Source organism: Lycium barbarum, chromosome 12 (genome assembly GCF_019175385.1).
Source record: "Lycium barbarum isolate Lr01 chromosome 12, ASM1917538v2, whole genome shotgun sequence".
In the NCBI taxonomy this organism is placed as follows: Eukaryota; Viridiplantae; Streptophyta; class Magnoliopsida; order Solanales; family Solanaceae; genus Lycium; species Lycium barbarum.
The window spans coordinates 2,089,749-2,111,267 of NC_083348.1; the positions used below are offsets into that span (position 1 = coordinate 2,089,749).

The 21,519-nt window shown below is 40.1% G+C and overlaps 1 protein-coding gene across 8 annotated transcripts in view; it reads left to right on the forward strand.

The window, feature by feature from the left end:
* The window catches only part of LOC132625119 (uncharacterized), a 32,006-nt gene extending 22,347 nt beyond the window's left edge, over positions 1–9,659 (forward strand). For 5 of the 8 annotated variants that reach the window (XM_060339919.1, XM_060339920.1, XM_060339923.1 and 2 more), the window contains exons 6-10: positions 2,524–2,698; positions 2,770–3,364; positions 3,985–4,097; positions 7,379–7,622; positions 9,194–9,659. In XM_060339919.1, coding sequence (XP_060195902.1) covers positions 2,524–2,698; positions 2,770–3,364; positions 3,985–4,097; positions 7,379–7,622; positions 9,194–9,418 — 1,352 coding nt within the window. In that variant the 3' untranslated portion in view covers positions 9,419–9,659. Of the gene's footprint in view, positions 1–2,523; positions 2,699–2,769; positions 3,365–3,984; positions 4,098–4,600; positions 4,935–4,991; positions 7,352–7,378; positions 7,623–9,193 lie in introns of those variants that run through there. The other 3 variants (XM_060339924.1, XM_060339926.1, XM_060339925.1) reach the window with 3 other exon arrangements.
* The last annotated feature ends 11,860 nt before the right edge of the window (positions 9,660–21,519 follow it).

Here is a 21,519-nt window from a genome sequence, read left to right on the forward strand (position 1 = left end):
AATACTAAAATACAAGTTAGTACTAATCTAGATGAAAGTGTAACTACTACGACAACAACGAAACAAGTAATGTAAGAATGCAAATTAGCAGCAAGGATAAAATACAGAGAATTAAAAAAATAAAATTAAAAAAACCGGAGGTACCAACTCCAGTTAGACAGAACCTGTTGACGCCGGAAGCACTATTCACGCCGGAAATACTGTTCATCCCGGAAAATGCTGTTCACGCCGGAAATACTGTTCACGGCGGGAAGCTTGAATCTGTCGGATCAGATAGAAGGAGAGGAGAGAAGAGAAAAGAAGAAAAGGAAGATAGGAGAAGAATAGGAGTGGGGGTGGGTATAGGGCTATCACAAACCCTAGGAGAGAGAAAGAGAAAACTTACCTGGGGGAGCCACCGGGAGGTTGCTGGCCGTAGTTTGGGGGTGGCCGGAGTTGGGGGGTGTCCGGAGTTGGGGGGTAGGTGAGGGAGTTGAGGATGGGAAGAGGAAGAAGACCGTTAGTTTTAGAGAGAGAGAGAGAGAAGACTGCAAGCACAATGCAAAACCCAATCTTTAGTAAATTTCCAAAACTTTGTATGATAACTAAATTATTAAGAACTGAATAAAAATAATATCTATTAGCAAATCTTTCAATTTAAAAAGGCTACGCAGCTGATTACTTTTCTGGTTATAAAAAAAAGTCTTTCTATTTAAAAAGTGAAAAGCTCATAATCATCCATAAGACAAGTAAAATCAAAGAAAACCGAGAAGGAAAAAGAAGCTGAAGAAGATTACCAAATTGAATAGATTAACAAACTGGACAACTACAACAACAACAACAACATACCTAGTGAATCCCACAACGTGGGGTCTGGGGAGGGTAGAGTGTACGCAGACCTTACCCCCACCTTAGGTAGGGAGACTGTTTCCGGAAGACCCTCGGCTCAAGAAAAAGCATAAGAAAGGTCAGATACAGGCAAACAAATCAAAACAATTATGAAAATGAAAGTAAATAAGCCATTATAAACCAACAGATACTCGCAGAAATCAAGAGACAAGAAACTATAGAGCAACATAACTACTCGTAAGAAAGGATAGACGCGACTACCTACTAGCCTTCTACCCTAATATGAGTCCTCCATACCCTCCTATCTAAGGTCATGTCCTCGGTAAGCAGGAAATGTGCCATGTCCTGTCTAACAAGCTGGACAAAAAGAAAAAAAAAGGAAATAAAAGAAAGCAAAAGCACAAAACAATATTTTTAAAAAGAAAAGTAAGGGATACAATTTATGTTCCAGATGTTATTTATATGGGAAACAGGCAGAGACAGCCAACCATCTCTTTTTACACTTCAAAATCAGATCTGGAAAATCTTGATTAACTTGGGGGGAATCAGATGGGTGATGCCAGGGAACACACAAAGGAGTCACTAGATAGTTGGGGTAGAGAAGGAATTTTGTCCAATCACAAGGAGAGATGGAGGGTTGTCCCAGCATGTATTTGGTCAGAGGTGTTTTTGAGGATAAGCAATGCAATATACAGAAGCTGAAGATGAATTGCTTAGTCCTTTATTATTTTTGGTGTAAACAGGAATGTTTAGCATACGAACTGAAGATATTTTTGATGTTTTAGACAATATGTAAGGAGGACATAGATAGGAAGTTTCCTCTATTTTGTAATTGTCTGGCTTTGGGGGACTAGACAGTTTGGTATAGTAAACCTGTTAATATATAGAATGTTACCATTATCCCCCCCAAAAAAAAAGTTTATGAAAAACAGAAAAGGAAAAAAGAGCTGAACAAGATTATCAAACTGAATAAATTGACAAACTGAAGAAGATTATTCAATTAAATAAATAAAGAACTGGAAAAAAAAAAAGACAAACAAGAAATTAAAAGAAACCAAAGCGACGAAACATAAGAAAGAAAAAAAGTCAAGAAGAAGCAGAAAAAAAAAGGAAAAAGAAGAAAAAACAAGCACAAAAAGAGCATAAGAGAAAAAAAGGAAACCGCAGAGAAGATGCAATGAAACAAGAAGAAGAAGAAGAATAAAATACATGGATTTTTAAGAAGCATCAGCCAGTCGAAGAACCCTTGTCGCAGGGAGAGAAGAGGAAGAGAAAGATCCTTGAATTTTTTTCTCTCAAACATGTTCCCACCTCTTCTTTTTCTTCTAAAAAGTTGCTTTTTTGAAACCAAGAAGAAGTGACGCTTTTTTGCTACCTCACTTCACCGACAGAACCGACCATTCATTCATTTTGCATTGCCTCATCCTCATCTCGCTTTGCTTCATTACTTAGCGATCTTTTCACAACAATGGCTTAGCAGTTAGATAGCACATTATTATTTACTTAATTTTATCTTCAACACACCCCTTCACGTGCGGGTCTGATAGTTTTCCATAGACCAATCACATGAATATTCTTTTTTGATAATGGTTGGGTACTCTGATACAATATTGAATTGTGTGACCATCTCATCTAAAAGCTTAATTTCTCTTAGTTGCTAAGATGCTTCATTCTTCCATTTTCAATTTCATCCAGGAAGGTTAACATTAACCAACTATGCTCTCTACTTTGAGTCTGGTATGGGCTTATATGATAAAGCAGTGCGATATGATCTAGCATCCGACTTGAAACAAATCATTAAGCCTGAGCTAACTGGACCTTTAGGTGCTCGCCTCTTTGACAAAGCAGTTATGTACAAGTCCTCATCTATGTAAGTTTAATGTTTTCAGTTGAAACTATATATCTTAACTCACCAGGAATTTCTAACTTTAGTTAATACAGGGTAGATCCTGCATATTTTGAATTTCCGGAATTTAAAGGAAGTTCAAGACGGGACTATTGGTTGGATATCTGTCTCGAGATCTTCCATGCTCACAATTTTGCTCGGAAGTATAATCTCAAAGAGGGTCAGCAGTCCGAAGCACTTGCTAGGGCTGTTCTTGGAATTTACAGATACAGGGCAGTAAGAGAGGCTTTTAAAGTATCTTCGTCCAATTACAAAACCCTACTGTGTTTTAACTTGGCAGAAAGTCTTCCTAGAGGAGATGCGATCTTGGAAACTTTATCAAGCCGCTTGATACTCCTGAACTCTGCCGGCAATCAATGTGGATTATTGGGTTCTCCTAGTGCAACGAGACAGGTGGTACACCCAGTGTCACGGGTATCACTTTGTAGACTTGGAATTATCTCATGCAAGGAGGTTGACATAATTGGAGAAGCAACAAGTTTAGTAGGAGATGTCTTTGTTGGTGAGGTAAATCCTCTGGAAAATGCTGTCAAGCAGTCCATGAAGAATATTGGAAGGGCTGAAGCTGCACAGGCGACAGTTGACCAAGTCAAAGTTGAAGGAATTGATACTAATTTAGCTGTAATGAAGGTATAAATGAACTCCTTTGTCTTTTTTTTTTTTGCTTAATGTCTTATTCCTGTGATTCTGGAGATTGCTGCTGCTTGTACTCCTTAAATAGTTGAGCCCTGCTAAAGGCACTTCCGCATACAGGAAACTGCCTTACATAGTGAGTTACTTCAGTTCATCCTATGGTTAAAAATGGTGCAAAGATGAAAACTGCAGTCTGGTTTTCTAGGGAATTAAGAAGGTAGCATGATTGTTGTTCTGCCATTCATATAGTCTTCTGTACATCTTTGATTTTAGAATAGTTAATAGCTTCACTTATTTGTGGCTCCCTTTGGTTGGCTTTGCTTATTATTGTTAACTTAGTAAGTTGTTCACTGGGTATGTTGTTGTTGTTGTCGTCCCTGCTCCTTATCTTTGAAAATATCACTTCATAAATGGGGATACTTTGTTGGCTTTGCTTCTTGTTGTAAAATTTGAAATGAGTTCCTGCGACCTCATCTTTGAAGAGTCTCACTTTGTAAATGGGGATAATTGAGTTGTGATATATTATTGCTGCTTAGAAACATATTAGTTGCAGAACTATTACTACATAATGTTCTTCATCAGGATGACACTCTTTAAAAAGAAATGTTCTTTCACAGGAGCTGCTTTTCCCTCTCCTCGGATCAATTAATCGCCTTCAACTATTAGCTTCATGGAAAGATCCATGGAAGTCAATGTTATTTGTGGTGTTTGTAAGCTATGCTATAATCAGGTATCTAAGACTTAACTTTTCTCTTGTTTTATGTGTTAGACAAAACTCAAGTCCAACATGTTGAAGGATTAATTTTTCTTGGCAATATTTTAATAGTAACTTTCTGTCTCTTGAAATTCTAGTTCGATTGATTTAGATGACTTTTTTATTTAAAAAATTGTAACAGAAATTCTCCTTTTAGGATGTGCATTGTCATCCCTTGCCATTCCTCATTACCTTGTAATAGAAATCAGTCGTGACTCTTTCTAGGTATCCAAATAAATCACAATAAGGCTAGAGTGAGGGAGGAGGCAATGCTGAAATTTACCTAGTTCTTCTATTGTTTCAAATTTTAAAAACAGTTATAAGAAGCCTGTATATTGAGTTTGGCAATATGAGTGTGCTGTTACAAAGCCACATTGCTCTCAGTTCTTTTTAAGAAGCCACATTTCTCTTACAAGCCTATGAAGTCCCTTTCTTTCTCATCTTTTCCCAAAGTCTAATAATCTCTCGTTATGTAACAGCCAGTTAGACCTATATTGGAGTATTGAAGATGCAAAATCCAGTTGGCTTGTGACTTATAAAACAATCGGTTAGCTTGTGAATACCTGAAGGAGGAAATACATTTTTGGGGTACATAGAGCACCAAGGGTTGTCTAGGCCAAAATGGGATAGTCCAGATTAACTATTACTCCTGACTGGGTAGTAGCGAGGGGTTAATGAATTATGATGAAGCTCGCTACACTTTGATATGTGTTTGACATATGACACTACTTCTATGATATTCTTATATAGGTCTAGTCCATATTACTTTCCAAAATTTAATTTCCAAGCGTAGCCATGGAAGTAGTTATTTTGATTTATACAGAAATCGTCAAAAGCTCATATCATCACCAACAATATTTTCTCCTTCAGAACAGTAAACCAAAAAGTAGAAGAGAGATCCAGCAAGACCCAGACAGAGGACGAGAAATGAAAAAAACATGGTTGTGGCGAAAGAAGAAATTTTCAGTGAAAAAAAGGAGAAAGGAAAAAGAAAAGAAGAAAAGGTACCAACCAAAAGGTCCCTGACAAAATAAAAAATGCTCTCAGGCACGGTTTTCGAGGTTCAGCTTTCTCTCTTCTGAAAGTTAAACAGTCCCTTTTCCGGCAACTTCACAGCAAGGAACATAGTTTCTCCTCAGTCATCTACCAGTGATTGTTCAGAAACTTAGTCAACATTCAATGCAGGGGAAGATAAGATTTATTTTTACTCAGGTTTTAAATCTTATGAAATCACAAGGACACATTCAAGATTCCAGATCTGGTTCGACTGGGTGGAACGCAGCAGGAATATGTTCAAGAGAGTTAGTCTGAGTTTAAAGTTATGAGGTGGATTACAGTACCAGTTTCTCAAAAAAAGTTATGCAGTGGATTGTGCATGTTCTCAACATGGCATCAAAGATCCAGAAAATGTCAGTCAAATGCTGGAAGATGGAAGATCTCCTTGCAGAGTTTTATGGCACATTGAAATACAATAAATATGGTAGGTACATCAGCATTATTGCTGTACAAGGAGATAGAGAGCAGTTACAGTTATTCCTGAGGGGACTTTTAAAGAAGGATGGGGGATCACATTACAAATAGAAAGATTCATTACTGCTACGCACGAAAAGTTGAGTCTCAATAAATAACAGACACAACCTACCATGTATTTCAATCAAGGCTTATTGGACCAATGCATGAACCCACAAACCTCTATTCTCTGTCCAGTGTCGAACCAACCGCAGATGTGTGAGCCGATGTAATGCTCATGCCACCAATTAATTGTATTAACACTATTTATACTTTGCTTCCTCGGCTCTTTAAAGGGCTTTCTCAGATTTGGATTGTGAATCCAAAGCTTTATGCCATAAGTAAGGAAGCCTTCAGCCACACCAAATTTGGAGTGCACAAACATCAAAAAATTCCCCCCAACACTTGATGATTGAGGTCTAGCATTCCAGCATAAACTATATCGTTGCTCAACCAACTCAAGCAAAGTAGAATCTACACACACCTGAGGAACCACATTCCTGTTTGACATTTTGTCGAACAACTTGGAAGCAAACAGATCCTCTTCACATTTGTCATACACTCCAGTACTTTCGGCCATTTTGTCAGACAAATAGGAAGCAACTATAGTTGTCTTAAATTTCGTACTTTCTAGCCAGGTATTGAAGTAGACACTAGACGAATCAAGCTCTCGAGTACACAACATCCAGTTTCATTGCAGTTCAGACCTTCACTTCCTGGAGATGTAGCATCACTTCCGATACAGATGTCGCACTGGCAATCGATGTTGCGTACACAACATCCACTTTCATTGTAGTTCAGACCTTCGCTTCCTGGAAATGTAGCATCACTTCCGATACAGATGTCGCACTCGCAATCGATGCTGCTTACACAATATCCATGCCGCTGCTGCAATTTGTTGAGATTCGCTGCTATTTCGCCCAATTTTACTGACTCCTGTTCCAATAGCTCGCCATGTTTAATCATGGCTTCTTCGTTTTGAGTAGTTCGAACATCTAAAACCTTCAGCCTTCATTGGAATTGAGCTTTCTCCGGTTGCGGAAGAATGATGTTACTCAATGTAGATCGCAATCTTATTTTCTTTAATTTTTTTAGTTAGGAATTGGTTTAAATGGAGCGACACGGTTTGTGAAGATTCATATAGTAGACCCCAACTTGCTTGTAATTAAAGCGTAGCCATAGTTGTTTTTAGTTAGAAATAGAATTGATAATCTTGTCTTTAGCTAGGAATAAAGTTTACAGATAAGGTTTTCCCTAATTATATCTTTTTACTTAGAGATAAGAGTTCTGTTAGTTTCAGGAGTTAAATCGGATTGTCATATAATTTGTTTGGAAGATTTTGAATAGTACCTAATGAACAATCTTTCCCTCTTCCTCTCTTATTATTCGCTCTCATCTTTCCTATTTCTCTCTATTCTTCCCCCCTTTCTCCTTTTTTTTTTCTTTTTTTTTCTTTTTTTCTTTTTGTTGCTACATCAAGTTTCGTATACAGAAGTACTTTCCATGCGTTGTAATGCTGGAGTAAGATTCATTTAACTATAATCCTTTCTGCTGAAGGTGAAACGGAAATTGATCAGGTTCCTTAGGTTTGAGGTGACCGGAAATTGGTTGTGCTTTTACCTGACAATTCTGATATTCTGACTTCTGGCAGAACAGTGTTGTTTTCATCTGTCTAAAATATACTGACTCTTTTATCTTTTTTCTTGTCATCCCTAGCTGTTCTGAAATGTTTCATTTTTTATATGCAGGGGGTGGATAAAATATGCATTGCCTGCTCTGTTGGTTGTGCTTGCAGTTATCATGCTTTGGCGTAGGATTATCGGAAAAGGGAGGCCATTAGAACCACTAAAAATCATAGCTCCTCCTCCAAAAAATGCTGTTGAGCAGCTCTTGTTATTGCAGGAAGCTATCAGTCAACTTGAGGCGTTAATCCAAAGTGGCAACATCATTCTGCTGAAAGTACGAGCTCTCATTTTTGCTGTCCTTCCTCAGGTATTATCATCTGAAGTCCTCATATTGAACTGCTATTTGGGTTTTGATATTACTATTTCTTTATTCTTAGCATTGTTGAAACTTCGAAAACTCCATACATGGGAGGGGATTACACTTTAATATTTCGAGAATATTTCGAGATGTTTAATGCATATATGAAGTGATTGTGAAAGCCGAGCAATAGTTGGACCTCGAAGAAGCTCTAGAAATTTGATACATAGTTGTTTTTTGCCGTTGATAATGTTGAAGAGTTGATATATGTCGTTGTATTATAACTTCACGGTTTGAGATACTTAATGCATACATGGTAGTGATGGAAAACCTAGCTAAAGTATTTCATTTTATAAATACTAGTTTAGGAGACTTATAGGTTTCTTTTTGCGGAGGCTAATTGATAACAACCACGATTTGAATCACGGGTCGTAATCGTCATGATACACATGAACTCCCTTGGTCCACAACCTAGATATCCTCTTGTGATGCAAGTAAGTGGTAACCCTAGCCGTCCTTTGTTTCCCACGAGAAACCTTAGGAAGACCTTATTGGTATTTATGGGCAATCTGTTAAAGTTTAAGTGTAAGGTTAATGATGGGCTAACTAGCACCCCTTATGGATGGACTGGACCCAATAATATTTTCCAACATCTCTCGTCACACATAAGGGTGCTCAAGCTTCACCAAGCTAAGGAAAACATATTCTCCTTTAAATTCTCTTGCATCATTTCATACCAGATAAATAGGTCATGCGGCCAACATATTATGAGAGCACTTCACTATACATCTAATGGGAAATATACAACTTCTTGTCGGCCCCCAGGGTTTAGCTCAATTGACGAAGGTTGAGGGATTTGTGTCTTAGGTCACATGTTCGAGCCCTGCAACAAGCGAACTAACTCTAGTATTCAAGTGGAGAAGGGTAGAGGGGCGGGCCCATCATCCCGTGTTTCGAAGGTTGCGGTTGGCTCCAAATGAATTTCTTGGTCATGATTATATATATTATGTATCTCGTCGTCGTCTTGAAAATCATCAAGTAGATCATATAAAGTATGCCTAATGCCCTAAATCATTTGAACCACATTGGTACATCTCATTTTGATCTCATGTATCATAGTTTTTTGTGTTCACAATTATGACTTATCTAAATGATATTCCATCAATGATCATCCTCCTTTCACGAGTCTCTCATGGGCTAACGGTTAAGGTTAAAGTGAAAGTTTAACTAATGAGCTAACTAGCACCCCTTATGGGTGGACCGGACACGGTAATATTTTCCCAACCTAGCAATAGCTGGACTTGAAGAAGCTCTAGAAATTTGGTACTGGTGCAATTTTACAGTAAATATTAAAATGAAGGTCTAAATAACTTGAAGGTTCTTATTCCCTTGGTTACACAAACTTGGGAGTTTAGAAGTTATCTAAATACAAATTCTCTCTAAGCTGAAATTTTTGCACTCACTACTTTAAGAATGTATAAAGATCACTGTGAAGTTACAACTTTCTAGTCACACTTGGCGCGAAATAATTACTCTTGGTGATATCTTACTATTTGAATTTTATTTTCTTTTATCTTTAGGCAACTGACCGGATAGGTCTTCTACTGGTGATCATGGCCTTTGCTTTTGCTTTTGTGCCACTTAAATATTTGATTCTTTTAGCTTTCTTGGAGTCTTTCACAAGCAACATGCCTCTGAGGAGAATTAGCAGTGAAAGAGATCTTCGACGGTTTAGGGAGTGGTGGATCAGGATACCAGCAGCTCCGGTGCAACTTACGAAACCTGACGACAAGAAGACAAGATGAGTAAGAAAACCCTATAAAAAGGGACAAGAACCATTAAGCGTAGGAGTTGTGTAAATAGTGATGCCTTTATTTGTATTTTCAATGAAGATAGATGGCACAAAGTCAATGAAAACCAATTTGACATCGTAAAAGATTTTCCGGTTTATGTTATTGCGGTTATGTAACTACATTATTGATTGTGTAATATTCTTGAATGTAAATGAAAAATTAAGTGGATACAATTGGAAGTTTTATTGATCAATTGTTGGATTACAATCCGAGTTGAAAGTAATATTGCTATCCAATAGCTTCGGGCAACTGAAATGAAGAATATGGAAATGAGAGAGCTTTGCATGAATAGGATAGTTTCAAAAATTTAATCGGGCCTTACTTGAATGGCTTATATTTATTTTTTGTCCTCGTTTTTAAAAGTTATGCAAAAATAAATTTCTGTTGATTTATCTAAACTGCAATTGATATTTTTACTCTTTCACTCTTCCGCGCATGTCCAACTCTTCTTCTTTAGCAACTTCTTACCAACTTTGCTACTGCACTGTTAGATTTCTTCTCTTTCTCTAGCTTCTTTTGATTGCCGAAAAGTTTCCAAAAATAGCTTAATGGTCTGGCCACTTATTTAGCGTATTTCACTTATGTTTTTTTGGCCCTCTTACCATTGAACTATCTAATTTCTTGATTTCTGCTGTATCATAGTGCTTAATAGTCTAAGCTTTTTGCTGTCGTTAGTACGAATTAGACAAGCTTAAAAGACACAAATCTGTTAATATTAGCTTGGTAGCTTCTCTTAGTGTCGTATTCAAAAGCTTATTAAAGATTAATCAGTCTGCCAAATTGATTCTTCAAAGTGTCAAAATGCCAATTCAGTAGAATCATACTCTGAATGTCATAGTACAAAAGCAACATAGTAAACTGCTTCCTCGAGTGCTTCCTAGGCTTTCAACAACATAAGCCCCTCCCAAACGGCTTCCCTCGAGTGCCTTTGACTATTGCTACGGTCATAAACTGCAACATTGAATTGAGACTTTCCTCCTTGCTTTAGACTTGAATGAATGTACTCCTTTGCCAGATCGATCTTCATTAAGAGGTTCAACCCAAGCAGGAGCGGAGGCACATGATGCCAAGGGATGTCACCCGACACCGCTTGGCCGAAGATATTTTTTATCTATATATAGAAAAATAATCTGGCGAACTAAAACATACACTAATGATAAATAAATAAAATGATATTGTTTGATGAAAGAGCTTTTGTCGGTGCACTGGTTTAGGCCTTTAGTTTTACTATTGGGGTCGATTGTTCGGATCTGGTCATCAGGTCTTTATCCTCTGACGCCTATCGAAAAACAGAGTTTCTAAACCACGTGAATCAACATCCATCACGTTCATATTGCTGCCAAAAATAAGTTAGCCTTTGATGAGCTTTTGAGTAGTTGTTTTGTGACTTGTATAAAAAAAAGTATTTAGTAATATTTAAATGAGTTTATTATAGATATGTTTCAAAAAATAAAAGCTCATCGAAAAGAGTTGTAATTTTATACTTGAATTGTGCTTTTCTAAATTATGATGTCACTATAGTGATTTAGTAGTTGTTTTGTGACTCGTAAAAAAAAGTATTTAGTAATATTTTTAATGAGTTTATTATGGTACATTTCAAAAAATAGAAGCTCATCGAGAAGAGTTGAAGTTTAATACTTGAATTGTATTTTTCTAAATTATGATGTCATTATAGTGATTTATATATTTGTTCACTTCAGAAGTGGCTCAAGGGGGAGACCGGTGAAGCCTTCGTTTTAGGCCCCTGAAAAGTTGAGACTCCAATTTTTTAAATTATTTGTTAATTTCATGATTTAATCTTCGCTTAGACAACATTGTAGTTTGTAGAAAAATAAAAAAGTAAAAAATGAAAAGAAAAACTGTCTATTTTTATTGCAAAAATATTTTAGAATTTTGTATTAGACTACTCACATCTTCATAGTAGTAAATAAATTTTATACAACAATATCATACAGATTGTATGGCAAACACATGATTAACATCTTATTAACTTAAATTAATCCTTACTAATATAGATAATAGCAATAATATTACTATGTGAAATTAAAACTTTATGTTGTTAAGGATATACACTATAACAAAAGTATTGAAAAAAAAAGTATAGGCCCTTTGTAGTTACTAATATGAAGAAAACAAAAAGTAAAAAGTATGGTTACAAACTACTCCATACAATATACAGTAGTGGAGTAACTAATTAACAAGAAAAAACAAATCACGTGCATGCAAATGTGATGAAAAGAAATATAGACTACTAATAATAATATAATTATAAACTTACAAATGATAGAAAATCGATATATGCTCTTAATACTACTATGGTATGTTCCAATTGGTGGATTCTATTGGCCACACCACCTTAATCAACAAGATTCTCCATTACAACGGCATCATTGTATTTGTTTTCGAAAAATTCAGCTCTTGCCGCTAAATATTTTTGATAATCCCTTTCTTATCGGGGTTTGCCAAATTGATCAACCAAGATTGCAAATTTATTGGCCATTTCTGGTGGAAACAAATGAATCCAATTACAAATTATCCATCAATTAACAAATTACGGCTAGAGGTGTGGCTACAAATTTGGAGTTGTTTTGTAGTATTAATTATGTTGCAATGATAGGAGATTTTTAAAAAAAAATGAACCTATGCCTCATATGATCCATTTTTCCTTCTGGTTTTCACACACACACACACACACACACACACACATATATATATATATATATATATATATATATATATATATATATATATATATATATATATATATATATATTTTTTTTCCCTTTGTTATTGTATTATTTCTATTTTAGTCCCTATGATATCTAACCAAGCACATTTGACCTTCAATTAAGTAATGCATGTGTTTTTAGTCCTTTTACAAATAGAACCAAAATAGAATAACAGAATGTTAACTCTATGAATGGCAATTCGGTATTTTTAAGCTAAAAACTTTCAAGACCTACCATTTTGATTAGATTATCCGCCATACAATGAATCCCTTTTTTCTTCCTGCAGAGTTCTTCAATTGAAGATCACAAACTTTCTGAAGTTCACTAGTAACTTATCATTGTGATTGTGTTCCATTTACTTCACAATTGGATACGAAAAATCTGCTTTTTCTCATTAAGTGCCACCATAGCCTCCTTAATCATCTGTACTTTCTCCATTCTAGTTTTAGCCACTCCCCTAGCGGTCCTGCCACCACGCCGCAGAACGGGAGCTCGTGTGGAACCTTTTATTCTGGTGTAACAGCGGTAGAATGTAACAAAATATTACGGCCGCCTAACATAGGGGACGGAGGTATGGTAAACTCGGCCAAAATATGATACCCGAAGGCCCGACGCGCACAATCCTATCCTATCCGAGTCCAAGTTTACCCCTTGCACTTCGGACAGTCGTCCGTAGCATCATAAGGAGGACCCCCTCCCCCCTTTCAAGGTACAAAAAGAGTATGGCACACAGGAGGTTGCTCTTTCTCAACATGCTGTATAGCACAAAAAAACCTTTCGATACAAGATAGGGTCGTTCACATGAAAGAAAAAAATAAATCTTTTCTTATTTTCTTTCCCGAGAGGGAAAAAGAAAGAGGGTCTTATGGAGGGAGGGGGGAGGGAAAAGGCTTGCGCCTACCTATCTTGATAGGACCCCATAAAAGAACGGGAGCTGTTGAGAGGTTCCATATGGCCGAGACGAAGGACATCACTTTTGTACGTGATCGTAGTATGTCACGTCGTCTCGTCCCCGCTGCATCGAAGAGTACCTATGCACTATGTTCCGGTTCACTGATAAGGAAAATAACGTTGGGGTGGGGGTCTGCGATGTGATACTAAAGTATGACCAGGGGAGATACATGCTAACTATGGGTAGGAAGCAAGAACCATTATGTACAAAATTTCGAGGGGTTACAGATCTCTTATACTACCATCGATCGACAGAGCGGAACTGTTATGTCCCGTATTTTCATACGTTGGAACAACCCGGATGAACTATAATAATTTAAGGCCAAGATTATTCCGGGATTTGAAGTCGGGACTTTTGACCTTTGATTTTATTTTGAGACATAAGTTATATATGAAATTGATGACATTGAACACTTAGGAAAAATTGGGACCACAATTCATAAAATTGGAATTAAAAATGTGGTACAAAATGCCATGTTTGGCCGTGTAATTGAGAGGGGTCCCACACAATTGTGTGGCCAATTTTTAATGGTCCAACACATTGTGTGGGCCAAAGACTTGTATAGATATTTTGTGGACAACTAAAGGATGAAAACCAAGTCATCTTTATTTCAATTCCTACACTTAGAACAAATAGCAAGAAGGAGAAATACTCCCTCTAACTCTCGGCTGAAGACCAAGAAAATCAAGTCCATTTTATAGCCTTCCCAAAATTATTTCTTTGGTGCAAACCCACTATATTGAAGACCCTAAGTAGCGTGGAAATATTGTTTTGATCATTTAGCCATTCATTGTGCCCAATTGCAAAACCCTAGCTATTTGGTGGAGTGAAGAACAAAGGTAAGATTTGATCTTGTTTATGTATTGTGAATGTTGTATGCATATTGTAGTATGCTAAAATGGATAGAAATTATGAAATATAGAATGTTGAAGTTGGGTTGTGTGTTGGGCTAGTTGGCCGTGTAAAGTGGGGGTGTGTTGTGTGGTATTGGATTGATGAAGTTATTCTTGAATCATGTTAAATTGTTGTAGAGCGGAGAAGGAATACGATCGTCAACATATGTGTATATGTATGGGTAGTGTAGCCGTGTGCATAGCTTTTAATGTGTGACGAAGGATGAATTAATGTCGTTTAGCGTCGTGATGATTGATGTTGAGAAATTATGGGCTGTTTTGAGTCTTATAGTGCGTTTGAAGTAAGTCGTATATCTGTGAAAATGGCATCGATACATTGTTGGATTGTTGATATATTAGGCAAATTGCACAAAGTGTTGTTGAATGAAGCAAAAAGCCAGTTGAGCTGAGCGAGGGCATCACATGCGAGTCGCAGGTGCTGCATGCGAATCGCATGTGATGCCGCGTCTGCTGACAGAAAGAGGCTGAAGAAGTAACCATGTGTGACGCAAAATGCGACATCACCTGTGAGTCGCATGTTGCACATGCGAATCGCATATGGTGTCGCATATGCTGCTCATCAGGTGACTGAAAACTGTCACACATGCGATAATTTGGTGCGACATGCGACTCGCATATTGCACCTGCGACGCAAAACGCGAGACGCATCTGATGCACAGGGGCATCTTTGTCTGGAAATTGTTCCCGTGTTGGTCATGCTTTAAATAGATTGTCTAAGGGTTTTGGGATTCATTATCCTGCAGTTTTAGCGTAGATTTTTTACGAGGGAAATGTTGCCAAATTTTTCGGTAGAATTAGTGTTAGTTTGAAATGAAGTGCCTATGGTTAATGTTGGGTATTCATTGGCATATTTGTAGACCCTAGGGAGCCCGAGGCGTAGATTGGCTACCTTGGAGTGCGTGCGAGGTATGTAAAGCACCTTTCTTTCGTTTGGCATGCTTTAGTTATAAATAGGCTAGACTACTAGCCTTAAGGAAATCTGAGTTCGTTATAATCTTTACATATGTTCCTTGGCATTCCTATGTATGATATGATGGATATATTTTCTATAGGCGGGCCCGACTCGGGTCAACACCCACTCGTGGGTCCCGCGACTTTCCTTTATGTAATTCGAAAAATCTTTGAAAGAATTTGTTATGCCTACTATTCCGATTTCAAATATGATTATCTTACTTATGTTTGGATCTATGATAATGATTTTGTGCATATGACTACTCACGACTCTATTCGTGTTTTTTTTGTTATTCCTTTCGCCGAGTACCGGGCCAGTTCTATCATCGTGCGCATTTTGATATACTCCGGAGTTATGTTGTGTTATGGTTCACCGAGCTACTCGCAAAAGAGGGTCGGGTTCCACATGCATTTGGTGTTATGCTGTGTATGGCGTTATGTTGTGATATGGTATGTGACGGGGATACGGAGATATGAGACTTTCTGGTGTTATGCTGTGTTATGGCGCCATCGACGGGTGGGCGACCATATTTTTCTGTACCGATGCATGACTTGCATATTTTGAAAGTAAATAAATTTTGATATGTTGGATTTGCACTTATGTTTGATACTTCCATTTCGTTTATGTCTCAGATTTACTTTCTGTACATTCTGCTTTGCATACTCAGTACATATTTCGTACTGACCCCCTTTCTTCGGGGGCTGCATTTTCATGCCCGCAGGTACAAACGCACAGTTTGGTGATCCGCCGATTTAGGACACCCCCTTTTTGCTGTTGGAGTGCTCTTATCCCTTCAGAGCACATCTTTTGGTATATACTTTTGTTCGTTATGTTTGTATAAATTCGTTCATGGGTAAGGCGGGGCCCTGTCCCGCCATATGATTCGTTTGGTCTGTTTAGAGGTCTGTAGACGTATTTGTAGGTGTGTGCCTACTTTTGTACAAGTGTTATCGTATGATCTCATTTGATTTAGCAGCCTTGTCGGCGTGCATTTTGTATATGTTTTGGGCCGTTGTGCCATTTGACAGCCTTGTCGGCTTTTGGGTCGTTGTGCCATATATATATATATATATATGTCCGCACACGATTGCGTTGAAATGTGTTTGGAACGATTTGATATAGTTTGAGACGGCATACAGTATTTATGGCCGTATATGCTATTTGTGTGCGATGCGATATGGAAAGATACGTTTGGGTGCCTAACTAGGGCGCCAGTCATGGCCTACGGGGCTGGGTCGTGACAGAAGTGGAATCAGAGCGGTTTGTCCTCGGGATGTCTACAGGCCGTGCCTCGTAGAGTCTTGTTTATCGGTGTGTTGTGCACCACATCGATAAATAGGAGGCTACAGGACATTTAGGGTGTTTCTTTTCTTTGAATATTAGATCGTGCGATAGAGCTGTGCTATTAGGATGATTCTGTTCTGATTCGTTGTTATGTTTTTCAGTGATGATTCCGAAAAAGGCGACGGCTGCCCAAAAGAAAAATGGCGTGGCAGGACAGACTAGCCAGGCGCAGCGAGTTACCTGGGCCCGTGCTCAGGATTTGCCCGAGGTTGCGCCCCATTCTGAGGGTTCGACTACACCACCAGAGGAGCCTGGAGCGGATCCATCATTAGCTCCAGAGGCTCCAGCTCCCGCGCCTCCAGCTCCTCAGCCAGGGGCGGAGGATAGGACTTTGAGGGAGGCTGTACAGTTGTTGACTACTTTGGTAGCGGGACAGGTTCGCAGACGCGGGCAGAGAGATGATAATGATGATGACAGGAGTGATAGCCTGAGGGTTCGGGATTTTCTGACATGCCGTCCCCTAGTGTTTTACGGATCTAGTCCCGAGGAGGACCCCCACGACTTCATTCGGGGGATTCGGCGTTCATTAGATTTGGTCAGGGCTTCAGAGACCGAGTCTGCCGAGTTGGCCTCGCACAAATTAAGAGATGTTGCTGCCAATTGGTATGAGTCTTGGGAGCTATCCAGGGGTGAGAGTGCTTCCCCAGCTACTTGGGATGAGTTCGTGGCTGCTTTTACCCGTCACTTTTTGCCCCCGGAGTTACGGCGGGCGCGGGTTGACAGATTCCTACAGTTGCAGCAGAGGGGCCGTAGTGTTCGCGAGTACAATTTGGAGTTTGATTCTTTGGCTCAATATGCCCCTGCCATAGTAGCGGATATGGCTGACCGTATGCACCGGTATGTGATAGGATTGAACCGCTACTTGGTTGACAGTTGCATGGCGATGGCCTCACAGACAGATATGGATATCGCCCGGTTACAGGCCCACGCTCAGGGTATGGAGGATCTACACAGGGCCGATTATTATGGTAGGGATCGAGACAGGAGGCCGCCCAAGAGGGCTAGGTCTGCGGGGTATTCTGGAGGTTCTCGAGGCGGACAGCCTCAGCAGCAGTCGTCGGACATGTATTTTCCTCCGTCAGGCCGGGGTACACAGTCAGCCGACCGACGATTTGAAAGTGCAGGACCATCCGGGGCCGGTCAGAGTTCTAGGGCATCGGGTTCCCAGACAGCCAGAGGTCCCAGCCAGTCCGGACCACCCAGGCCCCGTTGTTCTTATTGCGGTAAATCGCACCCAGGGGAGTGCTACCGAGCCACAGGAGCCTATGTTTCGTGCAGCCGTCAGGGCCATATTATGCGTGACTGTCCGGTGGCGAGTGGTTCTGGCAGTACAGTTCAGCCGACAGGATCAGCCGCAGGTTCATCTTCTACTCCCTCAGCGGTGCGCCCTGCGGGGCGAGGTATTCCGACACAAACGGGTCGCGGTCGAGGTCGTGGCGGTGCTTCAGGTTCTAGCGGTCCTTCGAACCGCATATATGCATTGGCTAGCCGCCAGGATCAGGAGGCTTCGCCAAATGTTGTTACAGGTACTTTACTGATTTTCTCTCGATCTGTGTATGCATTGATTGATCCTGGTTCGACTTTATCATATATTGCCTTACTTGTTGCTAATGAAATTGGGATAGAGTCTGAGCCGATAGAGCCTTTTGAGGTAGCTACACCTGTAGGGGATTCTGTTGTAGCCAGACAGGTTTATCGGGATTGTTCTGTTATCATATCTGATCGTTGTACTAAAGCTGATTTGATAGAGTTAGATATGTTTGAATTTGATGTTATTGTGGGCATGGACTGGTTAGCGTCCTGTTATGCTAATGTTGACTGCCAGCAGAAGGTAGTTCGTTTCCAGTTCCCAGGGGAACCAGTTATAGAGTGGTCCGGGAGTACAACGTCGCCGAGGGGTAAGTTTATTTCATACCTCAAGGCTAAGAAGATGATTCAGAAGGGTTACATTTATCATTTGGTCCGGGTACACGATACTACAGCCGAGGCACCTACCTTGCAGTCAGTTCCGGTTGTCAATGAATTTGTAGATGTATTCCCAGACGAGCTCCCGGGTCTCCCGCCCGAGCGAGAGATAGACTTTGCTATTGATTTGTTGCCAGATACGCAGCCCATATCTATTCCTCCGTACAGGATGGCACCGGCAGAATTAAAAGAATTGAAGGAACAATTGAAAGATTTATTAGAAAAAGGCTTCATCAGACCTAGTACATCGCCCTGGGGAGCGCCGATATTATTTGTGAGAAAGAAAGATGGGTCACTACAGATGTGTATTGACTACATGCAATTAAATAAGGTGACTATCAAGAATAAATATCCCCTCCCCCAGATTTGTTCGATCAGTTGCAGGGTGCCAAATATTTCTCGAAAATAGATCTGCGTTCGGGTTATCACCAGGTACGGGTACGCGAGTCTGATATTCCGAAGACTACTTTCAGGACCCGGTATGGGCATTATGAGTTCAGAGTTATGTCTTTTGGGCTGACTAATGCTCCAGCGGTATTCATGGATTTGATGAACCGGGTATTTCGGCCTTTCCTTGATATGTTCGTAATTGTGTTTATAGATGATATATTGGTTTATTCACGATCAGTCGAGGAACATTCGGATCACCTGAGAGTAGTGCTTGGCACACTTCGACAACGGCAATTATATGCAAAATTTTCGAAATGTGAATTCTGGTTAACTTCTGTGGCATTCTTGGGGCATATAGTCGGAGCAGACGGTATTCAGGTTGATACGCAGAAAATTGAAGCTGTACAGAATTGGCCCAGGCCTACTACACCTACAGAGGTGCGCAGTTTTCTAGGGTTGGCTGGTTATTACAGAAGGTTTGTAGAGAATTTTTCTTCTATTGCGGCACCATTGACAAAGTTAACTCAGAAGGCAGCGAAATTTCAGTGGACTGATGCCTGTGAGCGCGGCTTTCAGATGTTGAAGCAAAAATTAATTACAGCTCCAGTTTTAGCCCTTCCAGAAGGACCAGACGGGTATGTGGTTTATTGTGATGCCTCTGGTACGGGTTTGGGTTGTGTGTTGATGCAGCACGGTCGAGTCATAGCCTATGCTTCCCGGCAGCTCAGACCGCACGAGAAGAATTATCCCACTCATGATCTGGAGTTAGCCGTGGTTATTCATGCTTTGAAGATTTGGCGGCATTACTTATATGGGGTCCAAGTTGATATTCATACAGACCATAAGAGCCTCTAGTATATTTTCAGACAGAAAGAATTGAATTTGCGGCAGAGGCGGTGGTTAGAGCTACTGAAAGATTATGATGTTGATATTCTATACCATCCGGGGAAAGCCAATGTCGTAGCAGATGCGCTTAGCCGCAAGTCCATGGGCAGTCTGATTGATATACAGTCTGGTAAGAAAGAAATAGTTCGTGATATTCATCAGCTAGCCAGTTTGGGAGCCCGCTTAGCCGATTCTGGAGATACTGGGATTTCTGTTCGAGGAGTGGCCGACTCCTCCTTTCTGGGTGAGATAAAGTGGCGTCAGTATGATGATCTTGTTCTGATACAGTATAGAGATGCAGTCCGTGAAAAAGAGCAGACCCCGTTTGAGATTACGTCCGATGGAGTACTATTATTCAGGGGCAGGTTATGTGTACCTGACGTTGCGGGACTGCGACGACAGGTTATGGGTGAGGCACAACATGCCAGGTATTCTGTTCACCCAGGATCGACGAAGATGTATCATGATCTTCGATGTCTGTATTGGTGGGACGGTATGAAAAAGGACATAGCGGAGTTCGTCTCCCAGTGCCCAAATTGTCAGCAAGTAAAGATTGAGCATCAGAAGCCCGGTGGGTTATTTCAGGAAATGGAGATACCAGCGTGGAAGTGGGAAGTAATTAATATGGATTTCATTGTAGGCTTGCCTCGTACTCCACGGAGGTACGACTCCATTTGGGTTATCGTTGATCGGCTGACAAAATCAGCCCATTTTCTGCCAGTTCGGACTACGTACTCAGCTGAAGATTATGCCAGGCTATATATTAAGGAGATTGTGAGATTGCACGGAGTTCCTGTGTCTGTTATTTCCGATAGAGGTGCCCAGTTTACAACAAATTTCTGGAGATCATTTCAGGAGGGATTGGGGACCCAGGTGAGTCTGAGTACAGCATTTCATCCCCAGTTCGATGGACAGGCCGAGCGCACTATTCAAACATTGGAAGATATGCTGCGTGCATGCGTTATTGATTTCAGGGGTAGCTGGGATGACCACTTGCCGCTTGTTGAGGTTGCTTATAATAACAGCTGCCACTCCAGTATTCAGATGGCACCATATGAGGCCTTGTATGGTAGGAAATGCAGGTCTCCGATCGGTTGGTTTGACGTGGGTGAGATTCAGTTGATTGTTCCAGATATGGTCCAGCAGGCAGTCGATAAAGTGAAACTAATTCGAGAGAGATTATTAGCGGCCCAGAGTCAACAAAAATCTTATGCTGACAAACGACGTCGACCGTTAGAGTTTCAGGTTGGCGATTGGGTTTTTCTGAAAGTGTCACCTATGAAAGGTGTTATGAGATTTGGCAAGAAAGGAAAGCTCAGTCTGAGATATATTGGGTCTTATCTGATTATTCGCAAAATAGGCAAGGTGGCCTACAAATTGGATTTGCCAGCTGACTTGGGAGCTGTTCACCCGGTATTCCATGTTTCTATGCTTCGTAAGTGTATTGGTGAGCCCTCCAGAATTTTCCCTTCAGATGATATGCAGGTCACAGGGGAGCTATCTTACGAAGAGCAGCCTACGGCCATATTGGATCGTCAGGTGAGAAAGTTGCGGAATAAAGATGTGGCTTCGGTTAAAGTACTGTGGCGGAATAATAACCGCGAGGAAATGACCTGGGAGGCTGAGGAGCAAATGAAGGAAAAGTATCCTCACCTATTTCCAGTACCTTCAGGTAATCCAATCTCTATATGTTTGGCTATGTTGAATTATGAATGATTTGTACGTGAGGGCTATAAAAGAATCTTCCCCCGAATTTGTAGTAGGATCCGTAGCATTAATCCAACATTCGAGGATGAATGTTCTTAAGATGGGGAGGATGTTACGTCCCGTATTTTCATACGTTGGAACAACCCGGATGAACTATAATAATTTAAGGCCAAGATTATTCCGGGATTTGAAGTCGGGACTTTTGACCTTTGATT